Consider the following 22,637-nt stretch of genomic DNA (forward strand, 5'->3'; position numbering starts at 1 on the left):
CGCTCCGCTGGGCCCTCATCTCAAGCACCGCTCCGCTGGGCCCTCCTGTCAAGCACCGCTCCGCTGGGCCCTCCTGTCAAGCACCGCTCCGCTGGGCCCTCCTGTCAAGCACCGCTCCGCTGGGCCCTCCTGTCAAGCACCGCTCCGCTGGGCCCTCCTGTCAAGCACCGCTCCGCTGGGCCCTCCTGTCAAGCACCGCTCCGCTGGGCCCTCATCTCAAGCACCGCTCCGCTGGGCCCTCCTGTCAAGCACCGCTCCGCTGGGCCCTCATCTCAAGCACCGCTCCGCTGGGCCCTCCTGTCAAGCACCGCTCCGCTGGGCCCTCCTGTCAAGCACCGCTGGCCCATTGGCAGACCCGATTCTGTGTCGGGCAGGGCTTCACGAGGCACTCTGCCCACCATGCCTCCTCCATGACCAGTGGACTCTGTAATCCACCTGATGGACTGTGGCTTTGCACCCCCCAGGATGGCACAGTGGGCAATCCACCCACTTGTGAGACTTGAGAGACTGTGGCTTTGCACTCCCCAGGATGGCACAGTGGGCATGGAGGCCCTTCGTGGATCTGGCGTCGTGGACTCATGTGGCTGAGGTGTCCCCCCTTCCCTTCCCCCTGAGGTGCCAGTATTTTATTTTTGTGATGCCCCAGCAGTGTTCTCTCCAATGGACTCGATCTTGTGTGTGGGCTTTGCCCATGTGTTGCTGCACATTGGCCCACGGACATTTGAACTTTGCAAAACTGTGCCGGACTTCTGCTACTTGTATATATATTGTTCGAGATGTGTAAAAATTCTTTATATATTGCTAAGTTCGCTATACTTAATAATTGCTATAATATAGTTTTATTTTTACAATCATTGCCTTTTGTCTTTGCATTTTTGTTTTGGGGGCTTGGGGGTGTCACTCTGACTTTTTAATCTGCATTGGTGTGTAGTTATTTCGGTGGGGGTGAGGGTGGGGGTGGGTGTGTGGCGTATGTGTGTGCCCGTAACCTTTCCTCCTCCCCCTCCCCTGTGTGGTAGGTGCAGTACTCACCGTTGTCGTCTGCGGCGACGTTCGTGATCCTGGAAGAAGAGCAGGAAGGCAATGGCTGGGAGGATGTGGAGTTCCGGTTCCATGCTGTCCCGATTCAGCGTGGAGCGTGTTGAGGTGAGCGTTTGCCATTGGAAATGTCTGTTTCCGCCGTGTTTTTATCGGCGGGGCTCCCGCCCCGGAAAAGGTGGCGGATTGGTGAGTCGTGATAGGGTGGGCGGTACATTGTCTGCCGCCTGGCTGTTAGCGGTGACCGCCGCGCTGTTTGTTTGTTCCGCCGTGGCGGTCGGAGTGTTAAAGCGGCGGCCTGTGTTGGCGGTTCCCGCCAGGGTCAGAATTCCATTTTTTGGACCGCCAGCCTGTTGGCGGGTTGGCCGCCGCTTTAACACTGACCGCCAGGGTCAGAATGACCTCCATAATTTCTCCTTCAAAACTACTTAGTTTTTTTCTCCAAAATCTTCTTAAATTCTTCTATTGCATCCTCTGAAGTAAGCGACACAATCTCCGTTGACACTTTCTCAATCTCCTCCAGAATCTTCTTCCTATCCTTTATTGCATATTTAATTATGATCTTCATCATGTTCAATGAACTGGTTTTTGAATTCTCTGCCCACTCTTCAAGCATATCAGGGTCCGGGTCTTCATACGTAGGTATAGTGTATATTCTCAGACCTCTCAGTACTCTTTCTACATCAATGTACTTTTGTAGAGATTCTATCTCCCACCACTTGGAAATCTCCTTTCTCGACAATTTTTCAATTTTTTCATAAAGTAATTGCACTTTGAGTTCTGTTCTGAACCGCCATTAGAATGACTGTCCATTCGTGCCTTTGTGTCCGTCATATGAGCAGAAAAAAGTTTGCTGGACTTTTCTTTCCATCTAACCTCCAGGGAGGAAGTCATATTGGTGACAAAGATAATGGACCACCAAATGTGGAACCACAGTATCTACAGTATCTATGGTCCACTCTACCACCACAAATTTGCCTCGATATGGTACAATCCAATTGTAGAGGAAATCATCCACTGGATACTCAAAAGTTTCCTTATTACTTAAGCCCCCTCTCGTTCAGTTTTTAAGTGATTATTCAAAATGTTTCTCAAACCATTTTTTAAATAATTAATTAACCTTCCACACAGGGGGCTACTTGAATTGTAATTAGAAATGGACTGGAGAGAGTAAGGTACCGCGAAATACATTTATAATTCCTGAAAAATCAGAGCTTACATACCTTTGTTCCAGTTAGTCAATCAAACCATAATGGGAATACATGGCAAAGAAACCATAAAATCCGCAACTCAGTATTGGTCATAAACTCGGGCACTTACGTGACACGTAGGGAAAATGTACCCCTTCCCACAGGTCTTCCAGTTACCCTAAAACCAGCCTGATTCATCCAAATTGCCGCTTCTTATGGTTTCCTCATAACCAATATACTGGGTTCCTCACGGGCCGTCTATCCGGATTATAAATAACACAGGAGCACGTCACAATGATCTTGCCCCACCCCTCTCATGCCTTTCCAATGCTCGTATGCACACCGCGGGTGAGACAGAAAAGCTTAGTCACGCAGGTCTTCTGTTTGTTTAAAGCTGCTAGAACACTCGCATGGCCTCATATTTCAGAATATGGCAAATGCCTCGCCACCTGCTGATTAGGAACAAACTAGGAGCGCGTTACAGCAGTCTTTCTCGCCACGCTCGAATCCTTAAATGCTCCTGTATGTTTAAAGCCAATACACACGTTGTTTGGTTTGCGCGGCAAAAACACAGAACCCGTACCTCTCGGGTCCCGCGGCCAACAATGGATTAGCTCTCCTACTAATGGCTGATCACAAAACAACTTGAGAGCGCGTTACAGCAGTCTTTCCCCGCCGCGCTCAAATCCTTAAATGCTCCCCTCTATTTTTACACACGTTGTTTAATGTGCGCGATGGAAACACAGAACCCGTACCTCTCGGGTCCCGCAGCCAACAATGGATTAGCACTCCTGTAAATGGCTCATATGTCGTGTAGTTTGAAAACAATCACCAGTCTCTGTCTATATTCCCAAAGTGTCATCTTCCAGTGACAATTCAATCGTAAATCTTCTACATCCAACGAGGATAAATAAACTTGCAGGAGCCTTGGGGAATTAACAATCAATCACCAACTGCTACCAGACATCCGAGGCTGCTAATTCAGTAGCGGTCCGGGCGTGGACCTGGCCATCCACCAATTATTTCACAATACTTCTGGTACCATACAGACAGTTCCCGGGCCCCAAATGGAAGTCCAAAATGCTTTATTCACCAATACTTCCTCCCCGTACAACGCGTTTCAGCCGTAGCCTTGCTCACGTACTGTTTGAGAGTATATTGCATACAAACTATATACCACTACCTGCCTAAACACAAAGAAAGGACTACAGAGAAACATGGTTACCCTGCACTGTGCAAATATAAGCGCCATCTTGAAATGTCAAAAATCCATACAAAATGCTAAAACGATCTTACAATCACAAATCCATCCACATTATTTTCTTTAAGCATCAATTAAATATCATCATTTAAATAATTTAAATATTAAATAATGTTAATATCCAAAAAGATCCATAGTATAAAAGTATAATGCAAACTGAGTATTCTTATACTTAGGAACATTAGATGGGCATTAATATGCACATATTCCTTAATATTAATGCGTTACTGCAGAAAAACTATATGTGTATTGCTACCTACTAACATGTGAATACACCACAAACCTACCACATCTACCAAATAAATATACCATAAGACCAACATAATACAATTAAAAATGCCAATTAAAAATACTAGCAAATCCATGTCCAGCAAATTTGATTAACCTAAGTGCACATTCATCTCCTCACTCGAGTTTAGTCCCCCTGGGCTCAAGGTGCTAAGCCTAATGATCATTCTGGATTCTAAGATCCTCATCTTTTTCTCTCTATTACCTCTATTACCTCCCCTCATATTAGGCTTGATCTGATCTATGACTGCAAAACTCAACAGCCTCTCATCCCCCTTGTGTTTTTCATGGAAATGCCTTGCCACTGGGTATGTTCGATCACAATTATGAATTGGGATACTGCACATGAGCCCTTCACTCCCTCGATGCCAGTGTTGGCTGTCGCGGATGAGAGGATGCATCATGATACTAAGCTGCACGATTTCTTGCGTAGCTCAAATTTGACTACACTGGGTGATTGGTTTGTGGAGGGGAGGTTGATCTCCCCGGAGGCAGCTCTGGGTGATAGCTGTGATGACCCATTGTGACGGCTGTATGTGTTGCGCATCTGCGCAATGCTCCGCACGTGTTTCTCCGATCTCCCTGCGACTCCCTCGACCTGTCAGGTCCTGGAGGTGATATGTAGTACGCAGTCACAGTGCAAACTTATTACCGAGCTGTATAACTGCTTGCAGGGTCAGCGGGGAGGTGTCGCGGTATCTGCAAAAACTAAGTTGACATTGGTGAGACTATTTCTGAAGAGGCGTGGAAGAAATGCTGTGCACGTATGCATGCTTTGTCCCCTAATTACAGGTTGAGGCTTATTCATTTCAAATTTCTGCATCAGTTATATTACATCTCTTGAGGTTTACATACTATTGATCTGCGTGAGGATTCGCACTGCGAAAGGTGTCGAGCTCCTGGTGCAGACTTTTTGCACCTTGCGTGGTATTGTGGAGAGGTCAACTCCTTTTGGGTGGAGGTAATGCACATGATCGAGGAAATGACGGGTCTGGTCCTGCCTTTCTCCCCAAAATTGGCACTCCTTGGACTGGTCGATGCCGTTCCGTCGGCTCGTAGAAGACTAGTGGGCCTGCTGCTTGCAAAGAGCAGGGTTCGATGTGCTGGGGACGTGGCATGTCCCCGCGTGGATCTGACTGGCTGCAAGACGCCTCTTTTTGTCAAGAACAATTAATGATTTTCTGGGAACTGGTCCCAGAGGGCTCCTGGCCCGAGACATCTGGGCTCCACTGCGCTCCTTTTTGGAGTCCCTCTCATGAGGCTGCAGCTACGATTTTCCTCAGCCACGTGATTGGTAGTTCTGATTTTGGCTTTCCCCGCACGCCATGGTTGAAATGTCTGACCGGATGGTTGCACCGCGCCCACTGCGTCTCTCCCTTGCCCATCTTTCTCTGTTCTTCTTCTGTTGGTCACTCATTCTCTTGGAGCCGGAATAGTGAATTATTCTTGTGCTGGTTTCCGGCCTTGTCTTTATCCATGTTCCATGTTCCCAACATTGAGGATACACTCCGATCTGTCTTAATTGTGAGGAGACTCTCCCTCTGGGATCATGAACGGTGGCTGTGATGCATTGGATTTGCATGTTGTATGAACCAGCTTTATATTCACTCTGTAATTCTGTTTATGGGGTTCTTGTTACTTGTGTTTTGTTCCTCTGAATAAATACAAAAAAAAAAACCCCAAAAAACGAATATACCAACAAATTACAGCCCTCATTACATCCTTTATAACATCAATGATAAAGTCACTATGATATCTGCAGTAAAATTATTGATCACAAACCTGTGGACGGCGGGGCACGAGTTATAGTTAACTTAGATCACAAGTTATAGTTACATGAGGTAACTCTAACTGGTGAATAATATTACTGCAAATGTTTCAGTGATATTATGAATGATGTTATCAAAGATGCCACAAGTTATGCAATATGTGGGGTAATTAGTAGTGCTAATCATAACTATAATTGCTGAATTTCTATGGTTTTGTGCAAGTAAATTCAGAATCTAGCTAGAATGTCCATGTAACCTTTGTTTTTTTTAAAGTTAATTTCTATGTTTTTTTAAAATTCTATTTCCTAACTATAACATCCCTGTAACCTTTGTTTATTTCAGTGAATATTTATATAACACGCAAATCCAAAGGAAATGAGCACTCACGGGTAAGTAGATTCTGATGTATCTACCCCCCCGCCTAGACTCCCCATCAACACCTTCCCCTCCATGGGACTGAACTCTGGGAGGGATTCGCCCACCTGGATGTGTACGTGTAATGCGTGCCGGAGTTGGAGGTATTTGTGAGACTGGGTCATGTTAAGTGAAAAGTGTTGTTGAAGCTCTTCAAAGGACCGCATGTTCAACCCCTTCCAGAAATCGTCAAGCAGTGAAATTCCGATGAAGTCCCATTACCAAAACCCCTCCAAGGCTGTGACCTCCCCCAACCATCTTCCGTGCCACAACGGGGTCTCTTGGGTGAGACGGGCCCACCATCCTGACACCTTCTGGGCCTCACGCCAGCCTGCCAATACCACCCTTGTCACATCCGGGGTCGCCCGGGGGAGGGGGCAGCCATACAACGCGCCAAGCACCTTGGGGAAACCCATATCTGAAGCTCTAATTGGTACGCCGGATCTGACCAACCACCCCCCATCCAGTCATTTATCACCAACAGGTGCATCGCAAGATAATAATAGTAGATGTTAGACATCCCCAGTCCACCCTCATAAACATCCCTCTGGCAAGTGCCAAGGGCCAGTCTAGGCCGGGCACTGCACCACAAAAACTGCCTCGCCACCGCCTCCACATCTCTAAACCATTTCCGTGGCATTGGATGAGGGAAATTTTGTAACAGGTAAGGAAACCAGGGGATGATCATCATTTTGTAGAGTGCTATTCTGCCCAGTAGGTTAAGGGGCAGGGTCCGCCAGCGCTGAAGATCCTCCTGGACCCTCCGTGTGAGCGGGGGAATGTTGAGCGCCCAGGCCAGCTCTGCCAGTCCACACAGTCTCTGGAGTGGTGCAGCGGTACCAACAGGGACTTGCCAGGATTTAGGGTCAAGCCAGAGGCCTCTGAGAACAGGCCCAGGATCTGCAGTGCCCGAGGGCCGCTGAGGGCGGGGTTGGCCAGGAAAAGAAGCACGTCGTCAGCATAAAGTGCCAGTTGGTCCTCCTGCCCGGAGGGCCAAGACCATCCGTCCATCAGGGGGTCCTCCCTCAATAATTTTGCCAATGGCTCTATCGCCAACGCAAAAAGAAGCGGGATAGGGGCACCCCTGGTGGGTGCCCCGGCAAATGAGGAACCGATCCGAGATCACCCCGTTAGCCTGCACTCGCGCAGTTAGATTGGAGTACAGGAGCTTCACTAGGCCGCAAAACCTGGGGCCAAGCCCATTACGCCGTAACACCTGGTCCAGATAAGTCCAGTCCACGGTGTCGAAAGTCTTTTCAAAATCTAATAGGAGGAGCACCAGAGGAGGGGTCAAGACTCCCCGGTGTGCCAGAGCAGCATGCAGGCACCTAATGCAATGCCTAGTGCCATGCGAGGGTATGAAGCCACATTGGTCTGGGTGAATCAGCAGGGGCAACACCCCTTTCAGCCTAGTTGCGAGGATTGTGGACAACACCTTGATCTCGGTGTTGGGGAGGGAGATAGGGTGGTAAGCAGAGCAATGCCGCGATGGGGGACCAGTCTTGGGAATCACCACTATGGTGGCCTGATCAAGGCCAGGGGGGAAGCCGCTTGTCTGCTCGGCCTCTTCATACACAGCGAGTAAGTGAGGGGCTAGGATTTCACTGCACTTGCTATAAAGCTCCATCGGAAAGCCGTCCTGGCCTGGTGTCTTGCCCGCAGCCAGTTTCGCAATCGTCTCCCCCACCTCCTCAAGGCTGATGGTCTTGTCCAGGCTACATCTTTCGGCCAATGAGAGCCTAGGGAGGACGTCGTCTCCAGGTAGGGACGCCTCCCTTTCTACCTGCGGCCGGGGCCGCTCATCATAAAGACGCGCATAATAGGCTCTTTGCAATGTCGCTAGGCGATGTGGAAAGCGCGCCTGACTCGTCAACTATCTCAGGGATAACTCTACCCGCTAGCGGCTGGGTCGCCAACCAATGTAGCAATTTACAATTTTTGTCCCCCCAACCGTACACCCGGGCTACTGAGGCTTGCCAGATATACTTTGCTGTTTCAAGAACCGAGTGCCTGATCTCCTCTCCAACCAGGGCGAGTTGCCTCGAGACTGAGGCTTGAGTAGAGACAGTGAGTTGGCGTTCGAGTCGTAATGCCTTGGCTTCAAGGACAGACACCTTGAGATTATGTGCGCGCTCCCGCACACGCAGGAAATATTTGGCTTGCCCCCGGAGAGTGGCCTTGCAAGCCGCCCAAACCGTACCAGGTGATTCCACTGACCCTAAATTGTGTGATTCTGGCAGTTTAAAACATATTCCAACAAAAACCACTCAACTACAGAACACAATTACATGGTGCCTCCCTCGTGATAGTGGTAAATCACTTAATATTTCACAAACAAATCCAAAGGAAAGGAACACTTGTGTAATTGTGTTCGAAGTTGAGTGGCTTTTTTTTGTATATATATATATATATATATATATATATATGCTTTTTACTTACGTGGTAAAGGCTTGCATGGGTCTGTCATACAACCGTCTGATTGCACCAATAATGCCCACAGCAGGGGTATCCAGGCTGTTGCTAAGAATACTCCCAATATGTCAAGCATGAACCAAATAGTACAATAACAGAATGAAGTTAAGAATGCCTACTCTTTGCCAACGATTGCCCATTATTAGGCCAAGCTATGTCAGAATGTTGTCAGAAATGCCCACTACATATGAAAGGTGGTTAACCAGGACATTATAGAGGCCCATCTTTAACCATAGGTCGGGTGAACAGAAATTGCCTCTTGCAGTAATGAATGGCAATGTCTCCAGCCAGAGATAACTATGTCAGATGAGAATGTAGCTTAGTGAATTGCTCCTTTAAGCCTACGCTGCCCAAACGACATTAGTAGTTATAAAAAAACAATTAAACAACACGAATATCAAGTGACAAAAACAAATCAAAGAGTGTGCAGGTGTCACTTTTTTCATAATTAAAGCTCTGGCTGTGCTAACTTTTCTACTCTACATTGCAAGGTCTTGTAACAACCTGAAAAACATCTACAAAGACAAGGACGCTTGTACTTTCAACAAAGATAATCCTTCACATAGTTTGACAGTTTACAATGAGAGGACCATCTCTGTCCACGACACCATCTAGGCAGTGGTCTTGGAAGGATGGCGTGGCACTGGATTTCATGTGTAAATGGGCCTCTAGGATCGAATTGCTGATTCTCCCATAGTGGCAACCTCTCCTTTTCGGGTCAGGTTTCACCATGATAGCAGTCTTGGCAAAAATACTCAAGTCAGTCCAGTAACACAGCAAGCATTTTTCCAAATAGGCCAGCTTCAACACACCTCTCATACATCTTCACTTCCCTTCACCTGTCAACTGTGGGCACCATCATCAATTCAAAGAGGGAGTAACCAAAGGCCTCTTAGGAGTTTTACCATTGTGCAAAATGCGTCTGTCAGACTTGAGGAGTAACTATGGAACTGAAATCCTAATGCTCCCATACTGTAAAGCTGTCACTGTTACCCAGAAGGGCCATCATCCTTAAGCCCCTCTCCAATGTTTGCACAGTCTCCCACCACATGACGGCACAATGGTTCTGTGAGTTACATACATATTTCTGATATCTTGTGTGCCTTATATGTAACAATTTTGAATTCTGGTAAAGTCAACTCAGCCTTTGATCCGTTCAAAGTTTTTTGGTAGAAAAGGTTATTCCTTTTCAAACATTACAATGTTCAACATGCAAGATCAAAGTTTCATTCGCTAACTCCCTTCATCAGTATGACCTGCACATATTCATTTGCATCAAAATTAACTTCCTCGTGCTTCTTAATATCACCTCCACTGTTCGTTCCTTAGGTGGTGGTGATCTGTTCCCAATATAGACTCTGCATTATCCTTATCTTTCAGTTTAAATGCTACTTGACACATTCCCTCCATTAATGTCTTCCTCTAATTTCCCCATATTTTCCAGTATTTCTGTGGGCATACTCCTTAGCCATTGTAATAATGTTGGTGGTTCCTCCCCACCCTAATTTCTTGCAGTGTCTCTTCTCTCGACCCTCTGGTTAACTAATCATTTTAAAACTAATAGTAAAAGTAAAGTAGTTATTTCAAATAATAAAAAAAGTTGGTATACTCTTAGACATTCAGCAACATCATCAATGGTGCATTCTGCAGTGGGACTCATCACCTTTTCGAGTTTGAATTTCATCATTCCCAATACTGTTGAACCACTGTAAATTTCAAGACAGTATAAAAAAAGGTCCCCAACCTTGCAACTACATTAGAGTAAGCATATTTTCTTATCTATTCTACCAATTCTATGTAACGTTTCCCTTTTATAGTATATCCTAAGCCCGAGCTTTAATTAATATTAATCTGAAGCTCACATTAATCGATATTTCTGTTGGTGATCTAACTATTTATTACCATGTTTTCCAATATTTCGTTTCTATTTTTGGCTTAATTTAGACATTCCTTTTTGCACACTTTTCATCAGAGAGAGAAGAGGCCTTACATCCCTCCAAGGTTGATGCACGGATCACCCTTGAATTGGGTAATAGTAAAATCATTATTATTATTGGTGTGCTCTCAACTCAATCACCTACCTCTGCCTCACTGTCACAAGTCAAAACGTAGAGGTCTGAGGGTTAAGGCTTCCCAATTCAGGCCTCCCATATTCTGGTTTTGCTTTACCTCTTCAGACTCAGGTTCTAGTCCCCCTCAACTACTACTTCATCTCATATGAAACCTTCGACTGTGCCTAGTTCTGTCTCATGGGGGCTATATAAAGAAACAATGGACACTACAAGATAATTAAGACCACAGTTTGCGTTAAAATACAATATATATTAGTACCACACAGTATAACATAATGTGACAAAGCATACTGAGAAGGCTGTCTTGTGGTACCAACTGCAGAAACATGTCAGGAGTACCCACCTGCAATAAGTCCATTTCTACTTTCTCTTTCTGTATTAGTGACAGTCATCAAATTTACTGTTGTCTTTTGTTCACCTTCATTCACGAAACAGGAATCAGCACTGCCGAATTGGAATTCTGCTTAAAAAGATAAAAACATGTATTTCATAAAGTAAATGGGTGTAATATAATCACAATATAGGCATCATTAGGAGCTACCTAGAGTTGTAACACCGGGGTGGATATCACACAACCCAACTACAAGTGCTCCAGTGTTTCTGGACCTGGTAATCCCAGGCCCAGAAACTCCGCACCTACTGAACCTGCAGATTACTTGAGGATGAGATTGCAGAAAGAGATGCAGCATATAGGATACCGTACATTAGAAGCTGCACTTATTGAGAGCACAATATTTCTTCCAATTAGGCTACGATTTTTAAGAACGGGATAGATCAGCTACGTGCAAGTTGGATGAGACACAGTACATCCCAGTTAGCATTGGCCAGAAGTCTCTCCTGTTTATTTCACAAACCAGTCTCAAAGTACCACTCCAATAAATGTTTTTTGTTTTTTTGTTGAATTTCTTTATTGAGGTTTCAACATAGTTAAAAGGCAAAACAAGTGCTCACAGGAGGTTCGTACATGACAACAATCACAAACAGGAGTAAGCATTAAGGACAAACTCCACACCGATAAAACATTTTAAGCTTAAAAATGCTAATAAGAAAAATAAAAAAAAATACACAAAGGAAATAAAGCCAACATTATGTGGTTGTTTGATCAGCACGCTACTTCACAGATGCATCTGTATCTCATACTCAATTTCGGTTTGTGCAGTCTGGGTACATAAGTACCTCGGCGTGAAGATAAATCTGTTGGTGGTGGGTCTCTCTGAGGTATCTGGGGTGTCTACTATCGGATAATTAAATTCTCCTTACTGTGTCTCTGTCATCAGTTTTCCCTTAATCCACTTACCTTCATCTACCGTGCTGAGTCATCAAAGAATATAAATTCCAAAGAGAACTTCCCTGCGTGAGTAACATTTGGTGTTGGCAGATATATAGTTACCAGTTCAATGTCATGGAGACATATTTTTGCCTGTGCTGGCCAAAGAAAGCACAAGTATGTCACACTGCATTTGTGCCTCCCAGCCCCTCTGTGTTTACAAAGGATAGCACTTTCAGCTTCTCCCCACTTAAGTAGGTCCCACTCCCATGCAGACATTAGCGGGGACACACATGGTGAGGTGTATTTTGGCCAGCAAAGCCATCAGGAGGTGTTTGGCTCTGGGAATAAGACCTAGCAGACATCTCTCTAGCTGGAACATATAGAATAGGTTTGTAAAAGCTGCTACTCGTGCATTTTCTGCTAGAAGGGACATATGATCTGGCATAGCCATAGCATATCGATAAGTCCACATTCTCTGTGTAAACCCGAGATCCCTGTGTATCATTTGCCTAACTAACGTAATGTCAAATATGTTTGATGCAAGGTATTATTATGTTGCAGTAGTTTAAACATATTATTCCACCCATTATGCATAATGTATTAAGAAGACTCACATATAAGTTATGGGGTACCCCTAAAAGCAGAATGTTGAAATTATTTGAGGCCATGGGCATTTGGGAAGGAAATACTAACAATCAAAGATTGGCAAATATGATCCAATCCGATGTTGACAGACTATTATTAACCAATTATGAATCCCTTTTATTTTTTTATAGTTTTTTTGAAAAACAAATTTGTATTATTTTTTCGAAATTAAAAGAAGTCACACTGAGATTCATCAAAGAGCCACGGCCCACAGTTAGGACCCATAAAATTACAGCCAGTACAATCTGTAACAATCCACACAGCGGAGACAGCAACTTCCCTAAATCAACACAATTTACAACATGTCAATGCCAGTAGTCCCACTCCACTTGCCACATATCTTGCCATGTTTGGCTGGGCATCCCTAAGACTCGTACACTGTTTTTCCTGCTAGGCACACCAGTCAACTCTGCATCTCCACTGTAACATTGTGCGGAGCTTCGAAATGTTCCAGCAAGTCGCAATATCATGCTTAGCAACCAGCATTGCAGTCCCAGGAAAGCTTGGTCCACCAGGGTACCTCTGACTCCCTCAAGCACACCCAGCAAGATTAATCAAGGGGACATTTCTATATCAATTCCTAGGACGTTGGAGGCATCTAATACCATCTCTTCCCAGTATCGTGCTATGATAGGACAAGACCATGGCATATGGAAGAAATCAGCCTGGACCGGTGAGCTGCGAGAACACACACAGTGAGTCCAGAGATGTGCTTTAAACAACCTATCAGGGGTTAGGTATGCACAATATAACTAATATGTCTGTACAAGTCTGAGCCGTGATGATATAGTCAAAACTCTAGGGGTCATCAGGGCGTTTCGTCAGTTATCATTGTCCATTGGTTCCAGCCATCCCCCCCAACAAGATCTAGGGGTCGTCAGGGTGCCTAGGGCGTTGATGCTCAGGGTACGGTAGATTTGGAACATGCCACCTTTGCCCAGTGCGCTAATTGTGATCTTGGCTTCTACCAGGCTAAATTCTGGAATTGGTGTATCTGGTGGAATATGCACTCCTAGTGCATGTCGCAATTGCAGGTATTTTTGGAACTGAGGCCCTCATTATGAAATTGGCGGCAAACACCGCCAACCGCCGTGCTGACGGCCAACAAAAGACCGCCAGTGGCGGTGGATGGCATTATGCCAAACAATGATACTAAAAATGGAAATCGCCACAATATTGTCAACTTCCACCCACCTCCAGGGCAAACGACGGCAGAAACGCAGAACACATCACCTTGCCACCGCCACGCAGCCAGATCCCCCACCCACCAAATAATGATGCACAAATCAGCGCAGCTGTCAGTGAAAGTAGAACGACCACGGGCGGTTCCAACCGCCGCGGTCAGCCACGGGAACTGCCAATAACAAATGCACAAACTGGCCGATTTGAAAAGCACACACCTGGCATTCATCCACACCACTATAAAACACACAGATACAAACACCACAATCCTTTTCTACGCCAATAGCACGACACATATTGACACCCCGTCACGCTTACACTGAACAAACCATCACACAAGTCAATCACACAAAGTCACCACTAAAACACAAACACTGCACACCCACCATCACAAACCACATTCCCAACCACAGAACAGCACCGTCACCAACTCCACTACAACACACCACCCACAACACACACCATGGCACCCCCTAAGCACCCCAGCTTCACCGACAGGGAGCTTAGGACCATGGTGGACGAGATACTCAAGGTCGAGCCACAGCTATTCAGGGCACAGGTGCAGCAGACGCCCTTGGCCAGGAAGACGGCGCTATGGCAGAGGATCAACAACAAGGTCAACGCAGTGGGAACCCATCCACGCACAAGGGATGAAGAAGAGATGGAACAACCTGAGGGGGAAGGTGCGCTCCATGGCATCACAACACAACATTGCGGTACACAAGACTGGCGGTGGTCCCCCACCTCCTCCCCCCTAATACACCAAGTGGGAGGAGAAGGTCTTGGCTATCCTGTACCCGGAGGGCCTCACTGGACTCCCTGAAGGACTGGACTCGGGTAAGTCAACAACAATACCCTGACAGTCAATATGCCTGTAATGCCTTTATTACTCCATCCCTCTCGCTACCACAATGCCCCCATCCCCTGCCCAGCCCACGACACCCAGACACTCCTATCCATGTTTCCAGCATGCCCACAACCCCCCATACAAATCACTATCCAGCACCCTGTGCACAGTCACCAACCCATGCATGTAATGTCAGGAGCACTACAACACCCAGAATGCACCACCACCCCCTCACTAAATGGAACAAAAAGAACACAAAGGGACCCTGCATGCTACTACGTGGAAAGGTAACCACCAATTACTGCTGAGCACTGCTGCAAGGGACAAGAAAGTGCAGGACACCCATATCTCTATTCTCTCACACACAGGTACCACCACCCATGCCCCCCCGGACGGAGACGTCAAGGAGTGCCAGTCCTCCACCTGAAAAGAAGGCCCCACTCAGGAGAGTACAGAGGGATGTCTGGACACAGAGGAAACCCCTGGCCTATCCCCAGTCCTGGACAGTCACCTTACAGAAGCCCCGCCCAGGACACCACTGACACCCTTGCCACTCAGCCACCACCATCATCTGTAGCCCAACGCCCCACACCAGTGGCTCCAGGCCACGGACTGGCTGCCCACATGTACAGAGACCCAAGTCTCCACCCACCACCAGGCAGGATGATGAAGGTCCTAGTGCAAGTGGGACTGCCAGACCTGTGCAGGGGACAGAGGCAAAAGGGGCTAGGGCCAGTGGGAGGGTATCAGTGGCCCAGGGATGTGGCCCAAGGAGGGATGCTGCTGCCCAGCAGGTCATTGCTGAGGACCTGGGAGCATACCACCATCCATAGGACAGGATGGGCCAGATCCTGCCCGCGTTGGAGCAGAATCAGAAGCTGCAGGTAGCACACCACCAGGAGGCCATGGAGCAATGGAAACAGCTGAGTGCCACCATGGCCTCCATTGTAGGGGTGCTACAGCACAAGACCAACATCCAGCCTGAGTCCTCCACCCACTTGCAGACCCCTTACACTAGCCAGGACACTGCCCTGCCATCAACAGCTGCAGCAGCTACTGGAGTGGTGGCACTGCCAGAGGACTCACAGGACACCAGCACCCCTTCCCCTGCAGCCTAGGTACCCCTTCGCAAACGTGGCCTCAGACCCAGACATCCCAGTCAAACACCAGCCAAGACCAAGACCACCGCCAGGAACTGACTGTGCCCTGAACTGTCTCCCTTGTGTGCCACTGAGCTACCTTGTTGACATGCTACTGCCATTTCACCATTTTCCAATGGCCCCATGGACTTTGCCCCTGTGCTACCAGAAGCTGTGGAAATGTACCTGAGTATATTGTTCACCACCTCCCTTCCACTGTACCATCACACATGTATGTTTCATCGTCAAATATAAACACTTGTACACACAAAAAATATGTCCTCGTTTAATGTCAGCAAGCAAATGTTAATGTGTATGTATTAGCCCGTTTCCATCATAACGCCACATTAATTTCAGGAGGGGGTCTAACAGACTGTTGTGTTTGAAGTATGTCACACTGTACATTCCATTGCTGTAACACATATGTTTCTTCAGTCATAGAGTTACAACATCACTGGTAAGGAACACCACAGCACTTAGTACATAAGTCACCCTGAAACAATGCAGAAAACCCACTTGCAGAATAGGAAATGTACCTCAGAGTCACTGGAAGTATAGCCGGATTAGCTGGGTTCTGGAGGTGATGTCTTCCCCCTCTTCTTCTTCATCACTCTCATCCATCCTCTGAGGTGGCAGGGGTGGGATAGCTTTCCTCACAGCCAAGTTGTGTAGCATGCAGCAGGCCACCATTATCTGACACACTTTGTCAGGGCCATAGCACAAGGATCCTCCAGAAATATGCAGGCAACGAAATCTTGCATTCAGGAGTCCTGTGGTCCGCTCAATCACCCTCCTAGTGCGACCATGTGCTTCATTATCATGGATTTCAGCATCTGTCCTGTGATTTCTCACAGGTGTCCGGAGCCATTGCATGTCTGGGTAGCCAGAATCCCCTGGAAAAGTGGGTGAAAGAGGGTTAATACACAAACTTTTTCTGAACACCTGTTCATTTACTCTTGGGGGTATGAGGGCTGTGTGGGTACCATCAATGGCACCTATCTCATGGGGGATATTTGCAAAAGCATAGAATCCTGATTTGATGGTCATGAGATCAGCCCTTGGGGGAACTGGACATAACTTTGCAGGTGTTGCAGGAATGCATTCAAAAATATGGACAGGATGTGGCTGAACACTGGCTGAGAAACACCTGCTGCCATGCCCACTGTCACTTGGAATGAGCCTGTGGCGAAATAATGTAGCACATATAGGCCCTCATTACAACCCTGGCGGTCGGTGTTAAAGCGGCGGTAATACACAAACAGGACGGCGGAAAACAAATGGGATTACGACCGTGGCGGAAACCGCCAACATAGACAGCCACTTTAACATTCCGCCCGCCAGGGCGGTAGAAACAAACAGCGCGGCGGACACCGCCAACAGACAGGTGGAAGACAAAGTACGGCCCACTGTATTACAAGAGGCCTATCCGCTACCTTTTCCGGGGCGGAACCAACGCTATCAAAAGCACGGCGGAAACAGTACACAGAATGGAAAACACTCACCTCTCAACACCCAACGAGGAACCAGGACGCCATGGAGTCCGAACTTCAGGTGTTACCCATGATGGTTTACCTCCTCTTCTACCAGGAGTACGAACGGCGGCGGCGGCAGCGACCACGGTGAGTACTGCACCTACAGCACTGGGGAGGGGGGAGGAAAGCGAGTGACACACACACATAACACCCCCACCCTCACCCTCACCCACAACAACATACACACAAATACATGCAGCAACATTACATTTACACCCTCCCGCCCACTGGAAGAACGCAAGGAGAAAAGGAAATGATTGTAACGGTTGTAATCATGAAAAATCCATTAGTCAAAACTCCAAATTCAGTATATAAAAAATATGTACACCAACTACATAAGTCCGGATAGTGTACTAATCATTGTCCGTGGACCACTGGGCCCAAAATGCATGGGCGAAATGGAGAGAACACTGCTGGGGCATCAGATCGAAAATACAAAGGCACCTCAGGAGGAGGGGGGGGCACCTCAGCCTGATGAACGCACAACGCCACTCCTGCACGAGGGAGCTCCATGCCCATTGCTGTATCCTGGGGAGTGCAAAGCCACAGTCTCTCAAGTCTCTCTAGTGGGTGGTTTGCCCACTGCTTTATCCTGGGGAGTGCAAAGCCACAGTCTCTCAAGTCTCTCCAGTGGGTGGGTTGCCCACTGCTTTATCCTGGGCCACAGTCTCTCAAGTGGATAACAGTCTCCACTGGTTCTGGAGGGGCCCTGGTGCCCAGAGTGCTTCATCCTGCCATTGACTGAGGTAGTGGATGTGATACTCCACTGGTTCTCCAGGGGGCCTGGTGCCCAGAGTGCTTCATCCTGCCAAGGACTGAGATAGTGGATGCTTTTCCCCACTGGTTCTGGAAGGGGCATGGCTCCCAGAGTGCTCCACGTGCACGACGCCCACTGCGACGGTATACAACGCCAGGGCTGTTACCTCATTTCCCCTTGTCCCACCTAAGAGGTCAGGCAGCCGCCATTTTAGGAGGCCACATGGGATGGATGTTAACTGCGTCACACCTATCTAGGCCGGGAATATAGACAGATACCGGCACATTGCGGATGAATAACGTTTCTGCAAATAACACATTGTGATAGCTCAGTGTTGGATGACTCTCTGCTCGCTGTTCTCTTCCATAAGGCGCATCCGCTGGGGCAGGTGATGAGATGGCGGCATCCTCTGGTGTACAGACCCCTGGTGGACCTGTTGACAATGGAAGAGAGACACATCCTAGTCACATACAGACTTGATAGTGCAACAATCCAGGAACTGTGTGCCCAGTTGGAGCCAGATCTGATTTAATCTATCCGCCATCCCACAGGAATGCCCCCTCTATTGCAGGTCCTGTCTGTACTCCATTTCCTGGCCAGTGGGTCTTTTCATACAACAGTGGCCATGGCATCAGGGATGTCGCAGCCAATGTTCTCTAACGTGTTGTCCAGAGTGATGTCTGCCCTGTTGAAACACATGCGCAGCTACATCGTGTCCCCTCAGGTGGTGGATTTGCCCACAGTGAAAGGTGGCTTCTATGCCCTGGCACATATCCCCAACATCTTTGGTGCCATTGATGGTACACATGTGGCATTTGTCCCCCCCCGCAGGAATGAACAGTGTACAGAAACCGGAAGAGATACCATTTGTTGAATGTGCAGATGGTGTGTTTGGCAGACCAGTACATCTCCCATGTGAATGCCAAGTATCCTGGCTCTGTGCATGATGTTTACATTTTGAGGAATAGCAGCATCCCTTATATGATGGGGCAACTCCAGAGGCACCGTGTGTGGCTAACAGGTGAGGCCAAGGTCCCAATACAGTTGACATAGGTGTCTGGGTATGTGGCTGTCCCTAAGGGTTAGTGTGTGTCTAACAGTTGTCCCTCAACATTTGCAGGTGACTCTGGTTACCTCAACCTGTCATGGCTACTGACCCCAGTGAGGAATCCCAGAACAAGGGCAGAGGAACGCTACAATGAGGCACATGGGCGAACTAGGAGGGTGATCAAACGCACCTTCTGCCTACTGAAGGCCAGATTCCGGTGCCTTTATCTGACAGGTGGCTCCCTATACTACTCATCGAAGAAGGTGTGCCAGATAATCGTGGCCTGCTGTATTCTGCAAAACCTGGCTTTGCGACGCCAGGTGCCTTTTCTGCAGGAGGATGGGCCAGACGGTGGTCTTATGGCAGCTGCGGAGCCTGTGGACAGTGAAGAAGAGGAGGCAGAAGAAGAGGCTATCGACTATCTAAACAACATCATCATGCAATACTTCCAGTGAGACACAGGTAAGAAGATGTCACTGCTTCCCACATCTCATTCTATTGTTTGAGCTAGCATAATTCTGTCATTTTCATTTAGTGTATGGACCCTGACTTGTCACTTTGACTTTCCATTTCACAGATAGATCTGGGTCCCACTTTGTGCCCTCTGCTATGTTTACTGCTGGCCTACAGCGGTGTTACATTGGTATGTGAACAAGTACATTGATATTGCTATATTCCATAGTTATTGCAATTACACATTTGTGAAAGAACAGACTGACTCCAGATTGTTTTGTGATTGAAGTGTGTTTATTCCTGTGCTAATAAGTGGAGGGGGTTGTAAAATGGGCTGGGGGGATGGTGGAGGAATGTCCATGGCAGAGTCCAGTATATTTGTTTCACAGGTACATTGTCCAAAGGGGCATAGGAAGTGGAGCAATGGCAGTTTAAGGATGGACAGGGTGACATAGTGGGACAGAAGGGTGACATTCAGGGGGGTCTCATTTCATGGTGGGTGTATTAGCAATGTTCTCTGTCTTGTTCCTGGATCTCAGGGACCGGTTGCGGGGTGGTTCTCCATCTGCAGGGGGTGGGGTGCTGGTGTCCTGTTGTTCCTGTGGCGGTGCCTCCTGTCCACTAGCGCCGGTGGAGGTCTGTTCATCGTCCAGGCTAGTGTCAGGGGCCCCTTGTTGTGCCACTGTGTCCCTCCTGGTGTTGAGAAGGTCTGCCAGCACCCCTGCAATGGTCATCAGGGTGGTGTTAATGGACTTCAAGTCCTCCCTGATCCCAAGGTAGTGTTCCTCCTGCAGCCGCTGGGTCTCCTGAAACTTGGCCAGTACCGTTGCCATCGTCTCCTGGGAATGATGGTAAGCTCCCATGATGTTGGAGAGTACCTCGTGGAGAGTGAGTTCCCTGAGCCTGTCCTCCCCCGTCACACAGCAGTCTTCCCAGCTTCCCTGTTATCCTGTGTCTCTGTCCCCTGAACCGTGTGCCCACTGCCACTGCCCCCAGGTCCCTGATCGTCCTGTGTTAGTGGGGTTGCCTGGGTTCCCTGTAGTGGTGGACACACTGCTGACTGACGTGTCCTGGGGACATGGGGATGAGCCCGCTGGCTGGGTGCTGTGCTGGAGTTTCCTGAGGGGGGAGGCTCTGTGGTGGCTTGTGCCAGTGGTAGGGGAACCGACTGTCCCGAGGTCCCAGATGGGCTGGGCTGGTCATCTTGATCCAGGCGTGCAGAGCTGCTGTCATCACTGTAGGCCTCATCTGTGGGGGGACTGGATATGTCTGGCACCTCCTGTCCGGTGACGTTGGGTAGGGGTCCTGTTGGGGTGTAAATGCATTATTATTGTATCTGTGTGTGCCATTGTGTGCAATGGGTGAGTGACCCTCTACTCCAGTGCTTGCATTACTGGCTTGGTCATTGTGTGATTGGTGATTTTGGGGCATGAGTGAGTCTCTGTACTGGCCATGCTTGGGTGATGGGTGTCCATGCATTGGTGTTACATGCAGGGCTTGGTTTTGGGATGTGTGGGTTGTGTTGGTGGGGTATCTGTGGGTTGTTGGGGTGATGGGTGTGAGGGTAAGGGTGGGAGTATGTGATGGTATGCAGGTGGGTAAAGATTTGCCTTACCAGAGTCCAGTCCTCCTGCTACTCCCGCAAGGCCCTCAGGATGCAGTATTGCCAAGACTCCCATGCTGTTAGTTGTGGGGGAGGAGGTGGGGGTCCACCGCCAGTTCTCTGTACAGCAATCTGGTGTCTGGAGACCACGGAACGCACCTTCCCCCATAGGTCGTTCCACCTCTTCCTGATGTCATCCCTGGTTCTTGGATGCTGTCCCACTGCGTTGACCCTGTCGACGATTATGCACCATAGCTCCATCTTCCTTGCAATGGATGTCTGCTGCACCTGTGATCCGAATAGCTGTGGCGCTACCCGGACGATTTCCTCCACCATGACCCTGAGCTCCTCCTCAGAGAACCTGGGGTGTCGTTGAGGTGCCATGATGTGGTGTGGGTGATGTGTGTGGGGATGTGTTGGTGTGTGTTGTTTGAGGTGCATGGATGTTGTGTAAGTGATGGTGTTGTGTGTCTGCGGATCCTTGTGTTGTTTTAGGTAGTGTCTCTCTCTGTCCTGCTTTCAAATTTCTGGTAGTAAGGGTTTGTGGGTAATGTGGGTGTTTGTTTTATATTGGATTGGGTGTGTGGTTGTGGTGTGTGTATGTGTATCAGGTGTGTGTATTTCAATTTTTCCAATGTGGTTGTGCTTTGTATATGTGTGTGTATTTTGAGCGCACCGGTGTGTACCACCAGTGGTTTACCGCGGTTGAAAGACCGCTGCATTGATTCGTGGGTCGTGATACTGTGGGTGTATTCTTGTTGGCGTGACGGTGTCGGTTTTGTTTATCACTGACCTACGGTGAGGCAAACTTGTGTGGGTGTCTGTATTGTGGCAGATTCCGGGCTGTGGGTCAGAATACCTGTAGCAGAATTCCACGGCCGCAGCAGAATGTTGGCGGTCTTCTGCACGAGGGTAAGTGGGATTTAACGCCAGGGTTGTAATGAGGGCAATAGTACCTGAACAGTTGTAGGTATGGCATGGGGTTTCCTATTCGCTGGCATCAGAACAGGCTCCATTTGTGCACAGAGTTCCAGGATTGTGGCTCGATTCAAGAGGCAAGTGATGATGACGTGACGTTCCACCACTGTGGCCAGATCTACCAGGGGTCTGTAAACAGATGGGGCCCTCCCTTGTCACATGGGTCTGTACCTATGGGGAGGACGAGAGACGCATTGAGTAGGGACATACACTTCCATAACAAGGTCCCACTATTCATGTTGTACATGCGACACAATTGTCCCTCACACAGACACAAAGAACGTGTTAATCCTGTCAGGACAATGTTTGGTGAGGTGTGTATGTTTTATTGCATCACAGTGTAGGCACAATTCCCAACATGATTCCATGAGGAAGGTCAGTAATCATAACAGTACTCGACGATGGGGAAGATTGAATGAAGCTATAGACTAGGACCCCGGTCAGACAATGAAGGTGTGGTGGATGCAAAAGGGCAGGCCCCTGCCCTACAGGTAGTGTAGTGTACGAAGTGACGTCATTCCGCTGACGTTAGTCGTCATGGCGGTAGGCGGTGTTCACCGCCGTGCACCTGATAATTGGATAACATTGTTTGTGCACACCGCCGCGGTAGATACTGCCATTTTGCCATGCCCTTGCCACTTGACTCCTGCACCTCGAGTAGGGAAGAACTCCACTGCAT

General features: G+C 48.1%; 1 protein-coding gene across 12 annotated transcripts in view; it reads right to left on the reverse strand.

The window, feature by feature from the left end:
• The window catches only part of LOC138296269 (zinc finger protein 888-like), a 360,730-nt gene that overhangs the window by 278,446 nt on the left and 59,647 nt on the right, over nt 1-22,637 (reverse strand). For 8 of the 12 annotated variants that reach the window (XM_069235236.1, XM_069235231.1, XM_069235233.1 and 5 more), the window contains exon 4: nt 10,848-10,967. In XM_069235236.1, coding sequence (XP_069091337.1) covers nt 10,848-10,967 — 120 coding nt within the window. The remainder of the gene's footprint in view (nt 1-10,847; nt 10,968-22,637) is intronic. The other 4 variants (XM_069235235.1, XM_069235234.1, XM_069235230.1 and 1 more) reach the window with 1 other exon arrangement.

The sequence above is a fragment of the Pleurodeles waltl genome, chromosome 5, assembly GCF_031143425.1.
Source record: "Pleurodeles waltl isolate 20211129_DDA chromosome 5, aPleWal1.hap1.20221129, whole genome shotgun sequence".
NCBI lineage: Eukaryota > Metazoa > Chordata > Amphibia > Caudata > Salamandridae > Pleurodeles > Pleurodeles waltl.